This window comes from Zalophus californianus, chromosome 1, assembly GCF_009762305.2.
Source record: "Zalophus californianus isolate mZalCal1 chromosome 1, mZalCal1.pri.v2, whole genome shotgun sequence".
Taxonomy (NCBI): Eukaryota; Metazoa; Chordata; class Mammalia; order Carnivora; family Otariidae; genus Zalophus; species Zalophus californianus.
The window spans coordinates 8,923,485-8,941,209 of record NC_045595.1 but is presented as its reverse complement, the minus strand read 5'-3'; the positions used below and the strand labels follow the sequence as shown (position 1 = coordinate 8,941,209).

General features: G+C 55.6%; 2 protein-coding genes across 3 annotated transcripts; one reads left to right on the top strand and one right to left on the bottom strand.

The window, feature by feature from the left end:
- Positions 1-2,564: 2,564 nt before the first annotated feature.
- GET3 (guided entry of tail-anchored proteins factor 3, ATPase) lies at positions 2,565-9,080 on the bottom strand. Its single transcript, XM_027585216.2, has 7 exons — positions 8,199-9,080; positions 7,203-7,350; positions 4,616-4,764; positions 4,380-4,530; positions 3,616-3,723; positions 3,329-3,526; positions 2,565-2,920 (listed from the first exon to the last, which is right to left on the bottom strand). Exons 1-7 carry the CDS (start codon positions 8,357-8,359, stop codon positions 2,789-2,791), a joined length of 1,047 nt encoding a protein of 348 aa, XP_027441017.1. The 5' UTR covers positions 8,360-9,080; the 3' UTR covers positions 2,565-2,788.
- A 912-nt stretch (positions 9,081-9,992) lies between these two features.
- On the top strand, positions 9,993-13,845 carry TRIR (telomerase RNA component interacting RNase). Of its 2 annotated transcripts, XM_027585217.2 has the most exons (3): positions 10,016-10,436; positions 13,026-13,103; positions 13,419-13,845. In XM_027585217.2, the coding sequence occupies exons 1-3, from the start codon at positions 10,083-10,085 to the stop codon at positions 13,524-13,526; spliced, it is 540 nt and encodes a 179-aa protein (XP_027441018.1). In that variant the 5' UTR covers positions 10,016-10,082; the 3' UTR covers positions 13,527-13,845. The 2 variants fall into 2 exon arrangements, with proteins under 2 accessions (XP_027441019.1, XP_027441018.1); XM_027585218.2 differs by lacking the exon at positions 13,419-13,845 and having other exon boundaries at positions 9,993-10,413; positions 13,026-13,102.
- Positions 13,846-17,725: the final 3,880 nt, after the last annotated feature.

Sequence of the window (17,725 nt, the reverse complement as noted above, 5' to 3'; positions counted from 1 at the left end):
TCCCTGTCTCTCTCTCTCAGTCACTGGCAGGTCCAAGGGATCGTGGACCTAAGCTGGGGGAGGGGGCAGTGACTGTCTCCTTCCCAGTTCCAGAGACACACACACACACTGTTCAGTGAGGCTGTGTCACTCCACAGCCGCCATAATCACACACCGTCACAAGGATGCACATAGAAACACACACCGTAGACCCAGACACAAATTTAACTTCTTTTAACGCAGCCTCCCACAACCAGGGTATAACCCAGAGTGCAGTATACACTGTTACAGACTTACAAAGTCACAGAAGACACCTGTAGCTCTACCCACCCCCAACATTCAATATAGGCAGACGGACCCTAACCCACCAGGCTCTCGGCTCTCAGGTATCCATCCATATGGTACTCCAGCCACTCAGGAGCACATGGGCAGGGACCTGGGACCCTGCATTCCCTCACGATGGCACCATGTTAACAAAGACACACGCAATGTCACACAACTGCTAAGCACAGACCCCAGAATGCCTTCACACAGACAACAGAGATCCCTCCCCTACAGTCCCGCAGAGCCTTCTAACTAGATGGGCTCATGCCCATACCCCTCCATAAAATTCACCTGCATTTACACATTATTACATAAGACACTCTCTCCCCAGTGCTCCCTCAACCATACACACATCTCAGGTCTCACTCTCAGTATTGCCATGAACACACAAGCTTGGGGACACAGCTTGTCCCCAAATTTGGCATGGATGTAGACAGATGCTGCCCCTTCACAGACACACCTACAAAGGGGGCACCCCCAGCCTGACACAAATAGCCCCCTTATCCCCAACATCAGACTCATAACCCAGTGTGGAAGGTGCGGAGGCTCAGAGTTCCAACCCTAAGAGGGGCACCCTTAAAGCCCCTTGTGTTCACCGTGCGCACTAGGAGGCCCATTGCAGCCCCGCCCTGCAGCCCCGCCAGCCAGGACACTGTGTTCCCGGCCTGGCAGATGTCTGCCCTGCCCCGGGTAATTAGGAACTGGCCCGGACTGGCCACCCTCAGACCCAAATCTCCGCTGTCCAGCTGCCGGACAGCCCATAAAAGGGGGAGAGGGAGTGGCGTGGCTAGCTTCAGGGCCTGGGGGAGGGCACTGGCTTCAAGAGGATGCTCTCGGTTTCTGAGCAGAGGCCCCCACTTCCTAGGACACGTCCTTACAGGCACTACAGCTCGCCCCTACTCCTTGCTCAGCCACCCGCCCCCAACTCACGTGTCCCCACACACCTCTGATTGCTGGCCCCCCACCGGCCCCGGGGCAGGTTGCCCGAGCTAGTTCACATGCTTAATAATTGTTACAGTGAAGAATAACAAACACTCCTTGGCGGCTGCGTGCCTGGTGCTGTTGTAAAGGCTCTGCTTATTTCATCTCATTGAGTCCTTACAAGCGGACGTAAGAAATTGGTGCTTTTGTTATTCCTGTTACCCAGGTAGGGAAACTGAGGCTCAGATGACACACAGCTTGTTTGTGGCACAGCTAGTTTTTGAACCCAGGCAGTTTGGCTCGGAGCCTGGGGTCTGTCACAGATTGCACCACTGTGTTTGTTTACAAGTGCCACCCCAACCTGTCCACACCCAGTGGAATAGTGGGGGGGGGGGTGGCATGTCTAGGCTTGGGGCTGGGTTCCCCTTACACGCACACCCTGGCACACCTGTGTGCAGCCTGAACACCACTTCCTGACTCATGCTTGTCCTCAGGAATCCTCTTTCTGTCCCCTCGAACCAGCACGGCCTTGGAAATTGCAAATGCTCAACGTCACTGCCCCAGTCTTGGGTCTCTCAAGTGGGGATGACACTGGCTGTCCAGGCAGTGGCAGAGGGAGGAGTGAAGGGATATGGGAGCCCACTAAGTACCTTCCAGCTGGTGTGCTAAACCCTTCCAGGGTCTGGTGAATTTTCCCATGACTCTGAATGACCACACTTTATGTTTCCATTTTAGGGATAAAGGGAGCGGAGCTCAAACCGCAGGAAGCATGCTGCCTATCACTCAGCGAGGCCGCTCTGGAGGCAGACAGGACTTCAGGGGCCCACCTGACCCAAGGCCTCTGCCATCCTGCCTCCTAATTAGCCCCCGTTGCAGCCCTGTGCTGGGAAGGGCTGATGCCATCCCATGGGAACAGGAATTGGGGGGTGGAGACTGTTAATCCTCAGTCTGGCAGGCCCAACCTCTGCCCAGGGCGCCCACTAATTCCCAAACCAAACAGCAGGCAGTGCTGGGCCCGCTGCCGGCCTAATCCGTTCCCCACCAGCCTAGGGATGGCCAAGGGGCCTCCCAGTTCCCACGCTCTGAACCTCAAAGGAAGTGGGCAGATGCTCCCCTTCTACTACAGGTTTTATAGCCCCAGCAGGGACACCGCTACCAGAGTTAGAAAAGCACACCCCCTTACTGAAGATATCCTCCTTCCAAAATTACCATAATAAACATACATCTCTGTTAGATCTCTGGTGTGACTTGGTCCCTCTAAATGTGCCATCTTTGTGCAGTGTACAACCTGTGCAACTGTACATAAAGGTGCTGACCCCTGACTTCTCTACATCAACATCCATGGTGATTTAAGATCATTTTATTGAGGGGCGAGAGGCAGGGAGAGGTGGGGGGCAGCTACAGCCCCCTCAGCCCCACCAGGGGGAACAGACCTCCTCCCCGCCCCCCGCCCCCCAAGTGGCTCCCCCTATACTATGGGGGGGGACTTTGTGCAAACTCTGCCCCCCCCAGGGGGGGGTGGAGGGTGGGTGTGAAATGGTAGCGACTGGGGCTGGCAGCAGTGCTACTGGGCACTGGGGGGCTTGTAGGGCTCCAAGAGGAGGGCAGAGAAGGTGTTGACCTTGTCCGCCCCCCGCACCTCGTGGGGCAGCAGCGGCAGCTTCACAATGTGGAAGTCTTCGTACAGGTCCTCCATCTGTGGCCAGGGCATAGGGCAGATGGTGGCGGTCAGGGGGGTGCAGGGCAGGGACAGAATGTGGGTCAATGGGAGGGGTCAGGTTGGGGACCTCCCAGGATCAGGGGAGAATGTGGGGCAGGGGCTTCAAATGCTGATAGGTGGGAGCGACACCAGTGAGGTCAGAGATCACCGGGCTGGACCTCCCCCTCCCTGGGGTCAGAGGTACCCAGGCCAGGCCAGCTATTGTCTTCAAGAGCCAAAATTAGGGTGAGGAGCAGGGGGTTGGGGCAGAGGATTAGAAGACAGGATGGAGTAAAAGGTCAGAGAATACAGTAAATGATCCGTGGGGCCTTGGTTGGGCTGGGCCAGGCCCCAACTCCCAGGGTCAAAGGTGTGAGGGCTGGGCAGGCAGTTGGGCATGCACACCTGGTCCAGGTACTTGGCCTGAATCTTGTGGCGGGCCTCACACATCTTGCAGGGCTTCTCGGGGTCAGGGAAGACGAGCTGGTTGACGATGATGTTGTGGGTATCGATCTTGCATTTGGCTAGCTCTTGGATCAGCCGCTCCGTCTCGTACAGGGACAGGAACTCAGCAATGCACACGCAGATGAACGTTGTCTGCTCCTGCAGGGCATGAGAGAGGACAGCGAGGGGCAAGTTCTGGCCCTGTCCCCATCCCAAGCCTCTCACCACCCGCCCGTACCATGACTCACAGGGTCCTTGAACTGTTCGCTGACGGAGCGGATGACGGGCAGCGTCTCCTCTAGCTTGGACGCCAGTTGGTCTGCGTTCATGTCCCCTAGGCCCAGCATGTTGCACATCTGTGGGGAGGACGTGGGAGGCTCACAGCTTACCTGGGGTGCCTTACAGCACCCGGGCTGGGGACTGACATCTCCTGGGGTTAAAGGTCCTCAAGCAGACCACAGGGGTCAACCCAGCTTGGCCATTTCTGGGGGACTGCGGCGAGGGGGGCTTGACTTCCTGGAGGCTCAGTTTCCCCACATGTAGACCTTACCTCCAACAGTTGTACTGACCACACACCACCAGCGAGAGGGTGGCGGTGGTGGTGTGCCTAAATGTGGGGGCACTGGGCTTGTCATGTTGTCATGCTAATAACCACCCATGGGACACCGGTATGGCCTCCATTTGACAGACAAGGAAGGTGAGGCCCAGGGAAGTGAAGTGACTTGCTTGAGGTCCCAGAGTCGTGTCACACCAGACTGTAAAGCATTTGAGCCCAGGCCACCTGGCTCTGGAATACGTGTTTTCAAGCTCTGGTCTGGAGCACTCCGTGGGTGGGGGCAAAGCACGATTCCTATGGAGTAGGCGGACAGTCCCCCCGACCCCCGTGGTGGAGACCCATCCCATCCAGTGGGGAACCACAGACTGAGAGGGCGTGTGTGGGAAAGGCCTCTGTCACTGCACGTCTGCACACTCTGACACGGGGAGTGCCTGGACGCCCCGGGGCCCTGCCTGCCTGGGAGATGAAGGGGCTGATCTGGTTCTTGATCTGCATGAGGCGGCCTAGGCCCCGCTCCACGATGGTGGGGAAGTTGAGCAGCCTCAGTGTGTGGCCTGTGGGCGCCGTGTCAAACACCACCACTGAGAAGTTCATGCCCTTCACCAGCCTGCAGGGGAGAGGAGGATCAGGCCTGTTTGCCCCCTTCCAGCCCAGCCCTACGCAGCACCGCCCCCCCGCTGGCAGGGCCTGACCTCATGACCTCTGCGTAGCTCATGGCCTCGTCAATGCCGGGGAAGGCACTCATGGCCTCCTGCATCATCTTCTTGCCCATGCTGAGCATGTTGTCCTCCTCGAAGAACTCGTCAGGCAGTTCGGCCACGCCAAGGCTGGGGTCAATCTCCTGAGGGCCGAGGGGTCCAGATGCAGGCCGCTGCCGCCGCTGGACCTTCCCACCCAAGCTCCAGGCGAAAGAGCCCATGAAGGGCCCCGAATACCAACCTTCATCAGTTCATGGCTGGGGATACCCCCAAGGCACTTCGGGTCTCGTGTGGGCACACGAGTGGTCAAACCATTTCACAGACAGATGGAAAATTGTAAACTGTGATCAGTGCCCCAGAGGGAAGTCAGAGCCCATGGCTGGGCCCCTGCATTGGCCATTCCCCAAATGGGGCCCCGACCTCGTCCAGATCATTTCCCTAACAGGAGCCCTCCCTGACCATCCCATCTAACAATGTCGCCCCAGCTCCCCCTGCCCTGCCTTCATTTCTCCTTAACACTGAGCCCCCGCTCACATGGTTTACTCAGCACGTTTATCACCTTTATCAGCTGTCAGCACCGCGAAGCCCACAGTGAGTCCTCAACATGTATGCAGAATCCATGAAGGGATGATTGTCCCCGGGGTGTCTGGTCTGCTCTGGACTCAGTGCCTCTCTCTCCATCCCCCTCCCATGTCACCTCTTGGTGACTTCACAGGTCCCATGGTGAAGCCCCCAACTCGCTGGCCTCAGAGGTCATTTCCCTGAGGGAGCATGCCCACCCATCACCCCCGACAGTCACACCCTTGATGGGTTACTGCCAGTAACTGGGCCACCTCTAAGCTCCCACACCTCACTCTCTGACCTGGGCGTCCTTGCCTCCTACCTCTTTGGGCCATCTCGTCCCCGCACCCCTGCCCCATTGTTCACTGTCAGTGTCCCTTGTGGCCGGCACCCTTATCCAGCCTGGGCTCCAGAGGGTGCCTCTGCAAACACTCCCTTTTCCCCAGGTTGGCAACATCCCCACTCTGGTTATTCCCAGCTCTCTGGTATGGCTGCACTGAGGTGAACAGCTGGGGAACACACTTGACGAATAATTCCCACGTCGCTCCCCATTCCTGAACACAACTCTCCAACAGGCACTCAAGCCAGACACACCCTCGGGAGTTTCTTCTTTCTCCTCAAACCCCATCCATCCCATTCAACCCCTGCTCTCTGCTGAGACCAGTGCTGTGTCCGATTAGAAAAAGAAGCCACTGGCTGCCAACACCCTCATCTCCTCCCAGGAAATGTCCCCATGTCCACCCCACCCCCCTGCCCTGCCTTGCCCTGCTTCCATGTCCTGGGTCTGTGAGCTGAATGGAGCTCGCACCCACCTACCTACCTGAGGACCGTCCTCTGCCAGCATCCTTGCTCCCTCCCACAGCATCACTTGTCCCTCCCTGTTGGAGCGTTTACATCAGCAAACAAACATGCTCTGGCATCTCCTTTCTCTCCCTGGCCCCCAAAAAAGCCTCCTTAACATCACCCACCCTCAGCTTCCTCCAGCAATGGCCCTATTTCTCAACCACCTTCATGGCGATCACGGTCCCCACTCCTCAGCTCACCCACTCTGGGCTGGCTTTTGCCCTCATCCCCCATTCCCAGAGTGGTCTCTCTAGATCTGATGTGCCTGCTGAAGCCCACTATTTCTTCCCACCGAGTCCCTCTGTCCTGGAGCTCAGGAGCTCGCGATGCCTGGCTTCCTCCCACTTCACCCGTGGCTCCTTCTTGGCCTCCCTCACTGGTCCCCGCACCCCTCCCCCCAGCTGGGCCCTAAATGTTGATGTGACCTCAGTTTGTTTCTGGGCTTCTCCGTTCTCTCTCATTCTCCTCCACTCGCGCAGCTTGAAATACCATCCTTGAGACAATGACTCCCAAATCAACCCCAACCTCTTCCAAGCTCACATATCTCACATAACTAAGCCACTGTCCTGGCATCTCCACTTGGATGTCCAGTGGGCACCCTGGATTCACCGAGACCAAAATGGAATTCCTTGTTTGTCCCGTCGAAACCTGCTTCTCTCCTAGGTGCCCCCATCCCGGCTGTCGAGGGAGCCAACTAAGAGACGTACTTAGTTCACTTCTTTCCCTTGCCCATTACAACCAAACATTTGTGTTGCTTTAATTCCAAAATACATTCCAAATGTGACCACTTATCCCAACATTCTGCCCCTACCTGAGTTTCTCCGCACGGCAGTCATAGGAACTTTCTGAAAAATGAATTTGGCCATGACACTGCCCGGCTTAAAATGAACAGCTTCCTATTAAACTTGGAATCAAACATAACTGCTCCCAGGGGCCTGTAAGGTCCTATGCCACGTAGCTGTGATTGACCTATGACATCTCCTTCCCTCCCCTTGTTCGCTAAACTCCGGTCACTCCGGCCTCCCTTCTGCTCTGCAAACATTCCTCATTCGTTCTCCTGTGGGTATGCTGAGGGATGATGCAGAACAGGCAGGGCATGGTAGCTGATGGTGGGTGTTCACAGAGAGGGCCTGAAGGGCCTTTGCCAGAGTGGGGAGCTGAGCCCACCTCCACTCACCATGGCGAAGAGGTTGTCATAGCCTTTGACCTTGGTGGGCACCTTGGAGAACTTCTGGTCAAATGCATCGGAGATGTTGTGGGCTGGGTCGGTAGAGATGATCAGAACACTCTCCCGCCCCTTGGACAGCTGGACCGCTAGGCTGCAGCTGGGCAAGGTAAAGGTCAAAAGGCAGGGAGTGAGGGGTCAGGCTCTGCTACCTAGGTCTGCAAAGGGGTTATATAGGGCCCAGGAGCAGGGGACCTGGATTAACAGGGGCCTTGAGACAGAATATGGGTAACTGTGGAATCAAGACTTAATCCCTGTATAGGGACCCTCTCAGACTTCACCTACCGACCCCTCTGGGTGACTACAGTGGTAAGGTTCAGCTGTCCGGGCCGGTCTGGCCTGCTTGCTGCCTGCTGCTTCTTTGTTGGCACAGAGTGGCACGGTCCAGCTGTCCAGCCAGCCTAGCTTGACCCTGTGCCCCCTCCCTAAACGCTAAGCTAAGGGGTCCCTTGCATCGCCTGCTAAATTCAGGATGGTTCAGTCCGCTTGTTCAGGGTAATTTGCCCCAGGGACCCCTCCCCCTCCTCCCAGCCGACTGGTCTGGTCTAATCACGTGCCTCCCCTCGCGCCTACCACCTCTACCCCCACGTGGCCAGAGAATGGCAAGGTTCACCAGACTAGGATAGCTTGCCCCTCCCCCCTACTCCGAGCTCACTCCGGTACCGTCCAGCATATTGGGACACTTAAGTGCTCTCCTGCGTCCCGTGCGCTGGGTTCAATATGGTTCTACCCTTGAACCCCAACGGGGGCGGTCCAAAACAGAGGGTTCCAGGCCTGCATTCAGGCACTACCTTCCATTTGCCCCAGGTAACTTCCGGGAGTACGATCCGGAAGACCCCGGCCCAGCCCCTTTGCTCGGCTTTGGGGTGGAAGAGCCAGTCCCGAACCTCCCCTTCGCCCAGTGGTACATCCCACCCGTCTTCCCGGCCCCCGCCGCAGCTTCCTTACCTGCAGGTGGTCTTGCCAACACCACCCTTGCCCCCGACGAAGATCCACTTAAGGCTGCGCTGCTCGATGATGTTGCTAAGCGTGGGCTCCAGCGGCTCCACATCAGGCGCATCCTCGAACTCCTCTGCCTCAACCCCCCACCCGGCCACCCCTGCCGCCATCTTGGAACCGGCTCACGTGATCAAGCGGAGCGCACCACGAAAAGAACTTACAGGGGAAATTGCCTAGCACATACCCATCAAGCCTAGGAGCCTGAATTACTTTCCTCATGGCCTGATTTTTAGGAGATAATAGAAACTATATTTCCAAGGTCTTTCGCTTCTAGGGTTCACTTAGTCGCCCTCTTGTCCAAGTTTTTTCAAAGACTCCCCCTGCTGAATTAACATATTGGTACTTTTCAGACTACGCCCCTTCTCTGATTGGCTCTCAAGTCTCTCAGCTCTCCTTTCATTGGCTACATTTTTTCTCACTTTCACCAATCATTCTCACCTCCCGGTAGCCGCCAACCTCGCCTTAGCAACCAGCCAAACACCCAGTCCATGCCCTTTCCACGAAGTTAGATCCGAGGTCCGCCCTGGCCTGACTCCATAGGTTCAACTTCTTGTCGATCATTTGTCCTTATTCTCCAAACTGGGTCCCAACATCGCCTCAGGTCCGTCTCCTCTGCTATCCAGTTGGCTGTGAGCCACCCGGCTCTTGACGCAAACCAATCAGAGACGAACCGATTAGTTGGCTGAAGACAGGTCCCTGGACTGCATGTGGATTAGAGGGAGAACAACTCCAGATGTGGGCAAGGTCCGCCGACCTTCGTCCAGTGCGCCCTGAGCCCCATGCTGGGCAGGCCAGGGCAGGGACCACACCTACAACTGTGGTCCTCGTCATAGAAGGGACCCTATTCCCGGAAACCTTCTTGCACTTTGCTTCCTGTTCGAGGGGAGACCCTAGCGAATTCCCTGTTTGAATCTCTGTCCTGGGCAGGAATACAAGCTGAGTGCCAGGCCTTTGGCGAACACTCTTAACCTTAGATAGACTATAGCCTAAAAATACGCGCGACTTCATTTGAGTATTCCAGCCCATAACACCCTTATTCTCAGTGGGGACCCCAACTCCACGGAGCCAGCTGTATTTCCATTCCCAAATGAGAGCTCCATCCCAGAGACAGGTACCCAACCAAACCAGAGATATCCCCATTTCTAGTCGGGAGGGGTGTGTGTGTGTGTGTGTGTGTGTGTGTGTGTGTGTGTGTGTGTGTGTGTGTGTGTGTGTGTGTGTGTGTGTGTGTGTGTGTGTGTGTGTGTGTGTGTGTGTGTGTGTGTGTGTGTGTGTGTGTGTGTGTGTGTGTGTGTGTGTCGGGGGTGTGTGTGTGTGTGTCGGGGGTGTGTGTGTGTGTGTGTGTGTGTGTGTGTGTGTCGGGTGTGTGTGTGTGTGTGTGTGTGTGTGTGTGTGTGTGTGTGTGTCGCCCTCTAGACCGAGTTCGGGACCTCGGTTTCGAGGTGTCAGTTGAACACCCAGTCTCAGACGGGGTCCTTTCCCGCAGAGTATCCCTGGTACCGGAAGGGGATCCTAGCCCCGCCCCCAGTTTCAAGTGGGAACCTCACTCCGTAGAGCCAGCTACAGCCCCAGTCCCAGACAATGGTTCCAGTCCCGGGGAAACCGCCCAAATCTAGCTGGATTATAAAAAATCCGCGTGGCTGGCGGGGCGGGCCCGTGGCGTCAGGTCTTACCCCTTATTCGCCCCGCCCCTTCTACTCCGCCCCTACTGCGGACGCTTGAGGGCCAGATCGCTCTTCCCGGCATGCATTGCCCGGGACGGGGCAAGTCGGGCGCCAAGCGCCGGGCCGGAGCCGCCTTCCCGGAGTCCTTTGCGCGGCACCTGGCGACAAAATGGCTGCCCGAGGGAGACGGGCGGAGCCTCCGGGCCGGGAGGCGCCGGGCCCCGCGGGCGGCGGCGCTGTCGGGAGCCGATGGGCTGAGTCGGGGCCCGGGACGTCGCCCGAGAGCGGGGACGAGGAAGCGTCGGGCGCGGGTTCTAGCCCGGTGTCGGGCGGTGTGAACTTGTTCGCCAACGACGGCAGCTTCCTGGAGCTGTTCAAGCGGAAGATGGAGGAGGAGCAGCGGCAGCGGCAGGAGGAGCCGCCCCCGGGCCCGCCGCGACCCGACCAGCCTGCCGCCGCCGCCGCCGCCGCGGGCCCTGGGGATCTGAAGAGGAAGGGCGGCCCGGGCCCCACGCTCAGCTTCGTAAGGAGCCGCGGGGGTGGGGGCGGGCGCCGGGGCCTGCCTTGGCAGAGGGAATCGGGGCCCGAGAAAGGGAATCGGGATCCAGGTCCACCCTCCGGCCCCGATGAGGGGGCCGTCCGGTCGCCCGCTGAGGATCCGGAACCTGGATTCTCGACGAGAGGTTTGGGGGCGGGGGTGGGGACCCCCGGAGCCCGCCCGCGGGGACCGGGAGCCAGGAGAATGGCATTCGCAACAGTGCTCCGGGGATGGGGAAATCAGGATGCCGGGATTCCTATTTGAGTGGTACTTAAACTTGGATACTGGGACCATCTCCCACTATGGGGAAGAGGGGCAAATTCAAATCCGGAATCTGAGCTGTGTGGATTAGAGACAGTGCTTACTGTGTGACCTTAGGAAATTTGTTGTGTTTCCCTGAGTCTCGTTTGTCCAGTGTCCATTTATTGAGCACCATACCTTATGCTGAGCATTGTGCTGGGTGCTGGATGTGCTGTGTTCAACATGACAAGATCGTTTTCCCGGAGTGTCTGGGCTGGCCTACCCTCAATTTTCCCATTTGCAAAAATGGTTACCATCGCATCTTGTGATGTGATGAGGGTTCTGTGAGGCCATCCCGGAGGTTAGTACAGGGTTTGTCTTAAACGAAGGGCTAAACCACCAGTGGTTTTTAGTTGGGAATGAACAATCTCCCCCTCCCCCAAGTCCCCTCAATTTGGCAGTCTGGAGAAATTTTTGGTTGTCAGAATTGGGGGAGGGGTGCTGTTGACATATCTGAGTAAAGACTAGAGATGCTGCTCAACATCCTACAATGCACAGGATAGCTCCCCCCACCCCGCAAAAATGATGCAGCTCAAAATGTCACTAGTGTGAGGTCAAGAAACTCTAGGCTAAGTAAATGGCAACTATATTGATGGTCAACTCTGAGCCTGCTTTGTTTCTGGTATTGAGATCAAGTCCCTGGAGGCCCCTGGCTGGCTCAGTCGGTAGAACACACGACTCTTGATCTCAGGGTCTAGAGTTCAAGACCCACGTTGGGTGTACAGCCTATTAAAAAAAAAAACACAATAAACTTTTTTTTTAAAGATTTTATTTATTAGAGAGAGAGAAGGAGAGCGAGAGCATGAGAGGGGGGAGGGTCTGAGGGAGAAGCAGACTCCCTGCCGAGCAGGGAGCCCGATGCGGGATTCGATCCCGGGACTCCAGGATCATGACCTGAGCCGAAGGCAGTCAATTAACCAACTGAGCCACCCAGGCGCCCCAAAAGACGTACTTAAAAGTTTTTTAATAACCAAGAAAGAAAGAAAGAGGGGAAAAAAAAGAAAAAGAAAAAGAAGTAGCTAATTCACAGCCCAAGTATTAATTTGTTCAGGGATCAAGTCCCTGTGGTGTGGAGAAAAGTGTTAACTTGAGAGTAACAGACTGGAGGTCAAGTCTTAGCTCCAACAATGTGATTTTGGGCAAGTGATTTAACCTCTCCAAGCCTCATTTTCTTCATTTGTTAAAAGTGAGTGGGGATAGGGGCGCCTGGGTGGCTCAGTTGGTTAAGCGACTGCCTTCGGCTCAGGTCATGATCCTGGAGTCCCGGGATCAAGTCCCACATCGGGCTCCCTGCTCCGCGGGAAGCCTGCTTCTCCCTCTCCCACTCCCCCTGCTTGCGTTCCCTCTCTCGCTGTCTCTCTCTGTCAAATAAATAAATAAAATGTTTAAAAAAAAAAAAAAGTGAGTGGGGATAAACCCAGCAGCACGGGTTACTTGATGCTGGCTGAGGGGTAGAGATGGGAGGATGTCTGTAAAGCCTGTTGCTGCCCGTGGACACAGAAAGTGCTCAGTGGGAGAAGGTGGAGGACCAGGATGAGGTCTAGAGTGAGACTTCTTTTGGAGGAAGGGAGAGTGTCAGGATTCTAGGTTCCTGGCTTGGTGTAAGAACCAGAGGTGGAGGCCGAGTGACCCTTTGTGAGTGGGAGTAGCAGTAGTTGTCACTGCCTTTTTCACATTTCTTCATCGAGGGGCACCTTAAAGAGGCCAGGTTAGGTGCAGGGGACACAGTGTCCTTTGTTGGATAAGGATGCTGCTCTGTGACGTGGACCCATCTGACCCTGAATCCAGTTCCATTGCTTGCTGTCAACCAAGGGTAGGCTCTCTTCTTTCTCAAAGGTGTTCTCTCATCTATGAAATGGGGATGGTTGTAACCTTCCTCTTAGAGCAGCTGTGAAAGTGAAGGATGATACATCAAAGTACTTGGCACAGAGCTTAGCATACAGTGAGTGCTCAGTAAAGGGAGCTGTTGCTGCCTGTATGGTCCCTGCTAGGGGAGAGTGAGGACAGCCTGTCCCCACTGATGTGGGGGTTCTTCTTGCTTTTGGGGAGGGCAGCCCAGGGGCCCACGACTGCCAGGGCATCATGGGCCCAGGGCAGGCGCTAAGAATCGCGTGTGCTCCTCTCTGATTGCTGCGCAGGTCGGCCGGCTGGCGGAGCTGGGCGCGGCGTCGGGACGGGCCACCGGGCCGGGCTAGGAAGGTGTAGTGGGCCTCAGCGCCGCCAAGGCCGGGCCCGGCTCCTGTAACCGTTGCAGTCTTCTGTCCCTTCACCCAGGTGGGCAAGCGCAGAGGCGGAAACAAACTAGCCCTCAAGACGGGAATAGTAGCCAAGAAGCAGAAGACGGAGGATGAGGTGAGCAGGCTGGGTGAGGGGGTCCACCCGCGGTGCCTTTCCCTTCCAGCCTCAGTGTCTGGCTGCTGAGCCCTTTCCCTTCTGTCCAGCCCCCGGGGCCTTGGATGTGGGAGCTGGGTGGGGGAGGAGGGCTTTCAGCAGTTTCCCCAGATAAATTGAGTCTGCACATCTTTACTTCAAACCCAGGACCTTAAGGGTGACATGGGATGGGGGTGTGTGTGTGTGGGGGGTGTCAGCTGTCTCAGGACAGTCCTGACCCCAGTTCCTGGCCTCCTTGGTATCCCCTTGCAACCCCTGTGTGCCCCCCCCCCACAGGTATTAACAAGTAAAGGTGACGCGTGGGCCAAGTACATGGCAGAGGTGAAAAAGTACAAAGCCCATCAGTGTGGCGATGATGATAAGACTCGGCCCCTGGTGAAATGACCCCCTTCCCCCGCCTGCCTACGGCCTGGGACTCTCTGCGATGTACATAACTATTTAATGCAGCGGCAGCGGCGGCAGCCTTTACCCCCCAAGGACTTCTACACAGAAGGAAATCGAGATGCTTCCCGCAGCCGCGGACGATTCTCCAGGACTCTTTTTTACCTTGAGCACTTGCCTCCTGAGACTTATAGAACAGTGGTTTACTGTCCCCTCTCCTCCCACCTCCTTGCTCTCTCTGGCTCTTTCTGTCTTCCTCCCCCACCCCCACCCCCTCTTAGCCATCACTTCTGGGAAGTAAAGAACTTGACTTAGTGCCGGAGCGGTGTGCTTGGTTTGCCTTCTTTGTTCTCCACCCTAAGCACTCCCCTCCCCCCATTGCCTGGTTCTATACCTGGTCCTGGGTCTGGCATGGTGAGGGAGTTATTTGGGGGCGTGGGGAGGACAGGGGTGCATCCCCTCCTGTTGGCCTGGACTCTCCTCAGGACCCATTTCCCCCTACCCCTGACAGAGCCCCAGTGTTGCTGCTCATGTTCAGTGTCCCATCACAGCCCCATTTGGCTGGGCCAGAGCTGTCAGTTTGTTCATTCAGCTGACACTTGATGAGTGCCCGCTGGGTGCCTATGCTGTCCTGGGCCTCGGGGCCGTAACAGTGAACAGAACAGACCATGGACACTCCCTGCCCTTCTGGAAAGAAACAGACAAAAAGGGGAAGCCATTTTGGGAGGTGACTGGGAAAAAGTACAGGGGGAAGGTGTCTATTTCCCTTGACATCTGGTTTGAGTCCTTAGGGAGGTGAGGAAGCAGGTGGAGGGAACAGCCAGTGTAAAAACAGGTGGGAGAACATGTGGCCTTTGTGGGAAGCTTCGAGGTGGCCCACGTGACTGGACCTGAAGAGTGAGGACGGTGTGTGGATTATATACACAGCCTTGTATGCTAGGGTCAGGATTTGGGACTTCATTCTTGGTGAGAGGAAGCCTTGGTCCTGGGGGTGGGGGGCAGTATGAGCTAAGGAGCAATAGGTTATATGTTACCTATCTTGACAGGCCCCCTCAGGCTCCTGGGGCAGAACCTGGAGATGAGGCTGGGCCATGATTGGGGGAGGGGAGGTGGCGGAGTGTTGGCCGTCGAGGTGAGGAGGGCTGGGATCTGGATTCCTGTGGGGCTGCTTTGTCCTGCCAGCTACTTGCAGCCCCTCCAGTGAGGCTGGGTTGACCCCATCCTTATGTATATATGATCAGAAGGAGCACAAAAAGCACAAACACTACCTTGCAGAACATGATTGTTGACATGTTGGGACAGGGTGTCCTAAAGGAAGCCTGACTTCCCGAGTGCCCCGTTAGTGCTCGTTGTCCTTCCGGGCCTTCTGGAAACTGCCTGGCTGGCTGTTCCCCACTGAGCCCACAATGTTTTAAGAGGCCCTTGCCTCCCAAACCTCCCTTCTCCAAACCTGCTAGACCTGGAGCAGCATCTGGGTCCCCCAGGCATGGGCCCACCTCCCAGGCCTTCCCATGCAGGAATGCCAAGCAGCTCGGCACCCCTGCCTGTCCCAGATTCAGACTCCCATCCCCCTCCATCGGGAGGATCATAGCTCCCAGACTCAGGCTCCCATCCCCCTCCATTGGGAGGATCATGGCCGTCACCTGGTGCCTGGGACCTGTGTAGGAAGAGGGACGAGGGCTGAGGTAGGATAGTATCCAACTGGCCTCAGACTACCAGACCCAGCCTGTGGGGAACTGGGTGGGCATTCCAAATACTGAGCACCAAAACAGGCAAAACTTGTTCTGGTGCGACTAACATTCTAGTTGAGGAAACAAACAGGAAACGAAATAGAATATAGAACACATCAGACGGTTATACATTCTATGGGGGGAAAAATTATGAAAGGGGAACCAAGATCAGTAGGAGAGATGGCAATTTTAAGTTTGTCAGGAATGGCCTCCCTGAGAAGGTAACCTTTGTCCAAAGTTCTGAAAGCAGTAAAGATGCTCCTTGGAGGTGTTTAAGGCCAAAGAAACAGGAAATACAAAGACCCTGAGCTGAAAGCTGGCTCGGCTTTTCAAAAGAGAAAAGGACAAGCAGGCTTTGGAACCCAACTGCCCCTCTCATTTCTGGCTAACACACTGAGGCTTGTCTGATTTATTTTCCACATTGGCTCAAAGGTCTCTCCCTCCTGCTTTGGGGATGGTGAGCTGGCCCAGGTGTAACTTTAGCCTTGGGGATGTAGTGTTGGGGGAGGGGACATAGGCAGCCAATGATGCCACCCTTACCTCCTTCCTCAAAGGCACCAGGAGCCGCTGGATCTTTAAAAAGAAACACAAGTGGGAGAAGTAGGTCGCCCCTGCAGCAGCTCAGCCTCTTTTCTGGAGTGTCAGGAGGCAGGAGGAGCTGATGGAGTCCCAGCATCCCCCTTCACTGCATTTGCCAGTCCTGACCTCGGGAAAGTCTGAAGGGGGAGGAGAATCAAATTCAGGGTTTGGTGAGTCACACAGCCATGGCTTCAAACCATTCTGGTGCCTGTTAGTTGTGTGATCTTGGGTAAGTCACTTAGCCTTTCTGTGTTTCAAGTTCTTCATGTCTAAAACAGGGGTAAGGGTGCCTGGGTGGCTCATTCGGTTGTGTCTGTCTTCAGCTCAGGTCATGATCCCAGGGTCCTGGGATGGAGCCCTGCATCAGGCTCTCTGCTCAGTAGGGAGTCTGCTTCTCCCTCTCCCTCTTCCTGTGTGTGGTCGTGTGCTCTCTCTCTCTCTCTCTCCCCCTCCCTCCTTCTCAAATAAATAATAGGGGTAGAATACAGAAGCATCTCCACAGTCAAGTTCTAAAGTAAGGGCAATATTTAAGTCAGTGTTAACCCTGACATTATTTAAAACAGCTGTCATTGTTTCTCTGGGTGAAGCAATTGGTTTGGGTTGGGGGACGTGTTTGAGAAATGGTGACCTTTAAACACAGATGCCCTGTGAAGAGATGCTCAGATAGGGAGACTGTTGTAGACGGAGAGGCCTTTGTCTCCCATCTCAGATTCACGGTTGGGCACTAGCTCCTTGAATTTCTTTTTTGCCCTGAGCGCTTCTAGTTGGGAGTAAGTTTGCTGTGTACAGGGCTGTTGTGAGAATTACATTTGGAAACTGCCTGACAGGGAGTAAAGTAGTTGCTTAAGAAATAGTGATATATGGGCGCCTGGGTGGCTCAGATGGTTAAGCGTCTGCCTTCGGCTCAGATCATGATCCCAGAATCCTGGGATCGAGTCCCGCATCGGGCTCCTTGCTCAGCAGGAGTCTGCTTCTCCCTCTCCCTCTGCCTCTCCCCCTGCTTGTTCTCTCTCTGTCTCTCTCGTAAATGAATAAATAAAATCTTAAAAAAAAAAAAGAAATAGGGATATGAAGTGCCTGGCTGTCTCAGTCGGTTGATCTTAGGACCCTGAGTTCAAGCCTCACATTGGGCATGGAGCCTACTTAAAAAAAAAAAAAAGTAAAGTGAAAGAAATGGGGGAAAAGCCTGGATTCAGAACTCAAATCCACTAGCTGGGGGTAGGAAGAAAGACTTCCGTGATCACAGGAGGGCCAATACCGTGGACCACAAAAACAGCAGGGGTCACTTTATTCGGCCTGACTCTCCTCTCCCCTGAGGCTTGCGCAGAATCACTGGAAACTTGACATATTAATAGGAGAGGGTGAGCATTAAATTCTCTCGCGCATCTCCAGCTTTCTTCCCATCTGATCCTTATCTGGGGCAACTCCCAACCCTGAGCAGAAAACTCCTACTGTTAGCACACCTCCCGAAACTTCCAGTCCCAGTCCCTCAATATCACTCTTCCTTCCGCTCAACGCCCACCTCCGGGGGGGGGGTCTCCTGACCACCGGGTTTTGAGTCACAGCCAGAATCCTTAAGCGCGGCGACGCGGGCGCGCAGTGAGACGGGATTTGTAGTTCTCGCGCCTCAGCGTATGCGAGGGAAGGCCATTGCGCATGCGTAGGCAGCAGCTTTCTGCACGTGTCTCTCCAGCCCGGTTTCGGTCCGCAAAGGAGGAAAACCCGACTGCTCCTTTAGGGAGTCTCGGAGTGGCGTTAAGCACCAGCCGACCCTTTTCAAGTCTGGAAGTCCCCAGTGCTGGCTGGCAGGAGAGGTCTTAGGTACTTGTTTTTCATGAATGAACGGAGGGGGACTGACTTTGCTAACGGGAAGTCGGCTGAGAAACCTATCCC

Bases quoted from the DNA above. Each gene is read 5' to 3' on its own strand.
- GET3 (XM_027585216.2), bottom strand. From the start codon at position 8,359: ATGGCGGCAGGGGTGGCCGGGTGGGGGGTTGAGGCAGAGGAGTTCGAG. The intron at 3,724-4,379 runs GCAGGCAGGGCC...TCCTCCCCACAG, and splicing joins TCAGCCCCTTCATCTCCCAG to ATGTGCAACATGCTGGGCCT. The intron at 2,921-3,328 runs GTGTGCATGCCC...CCCTGGCCACAG, and splicing joins AGGCCAAGTACCTGGACCAG to ATGGAGGACCTGTACGAAGA.
- TRIR (XM_027585217.2), top strand. From the start codon at position 10,083: ATGGCTGCCCGAGGGAGACGGGCGGAGCCTCCGGGCCGGGAGGCGCCG. The intron at 10,437-13,025 runs GTAAGGAGCCGC...CCCTTCACCCAG, and splicing joins CGGGCCCCACGCTCAGCTTC to GTGGGCAAGCGCAGAGGCGG. The intron at 13,104-13,418 runs GTGAGCAGGCTG...CCCCCCCCACAG, and splicing joins AGCAGAAGACGGAGGATGAG to GTATTAACAAGTAAAGGTGA.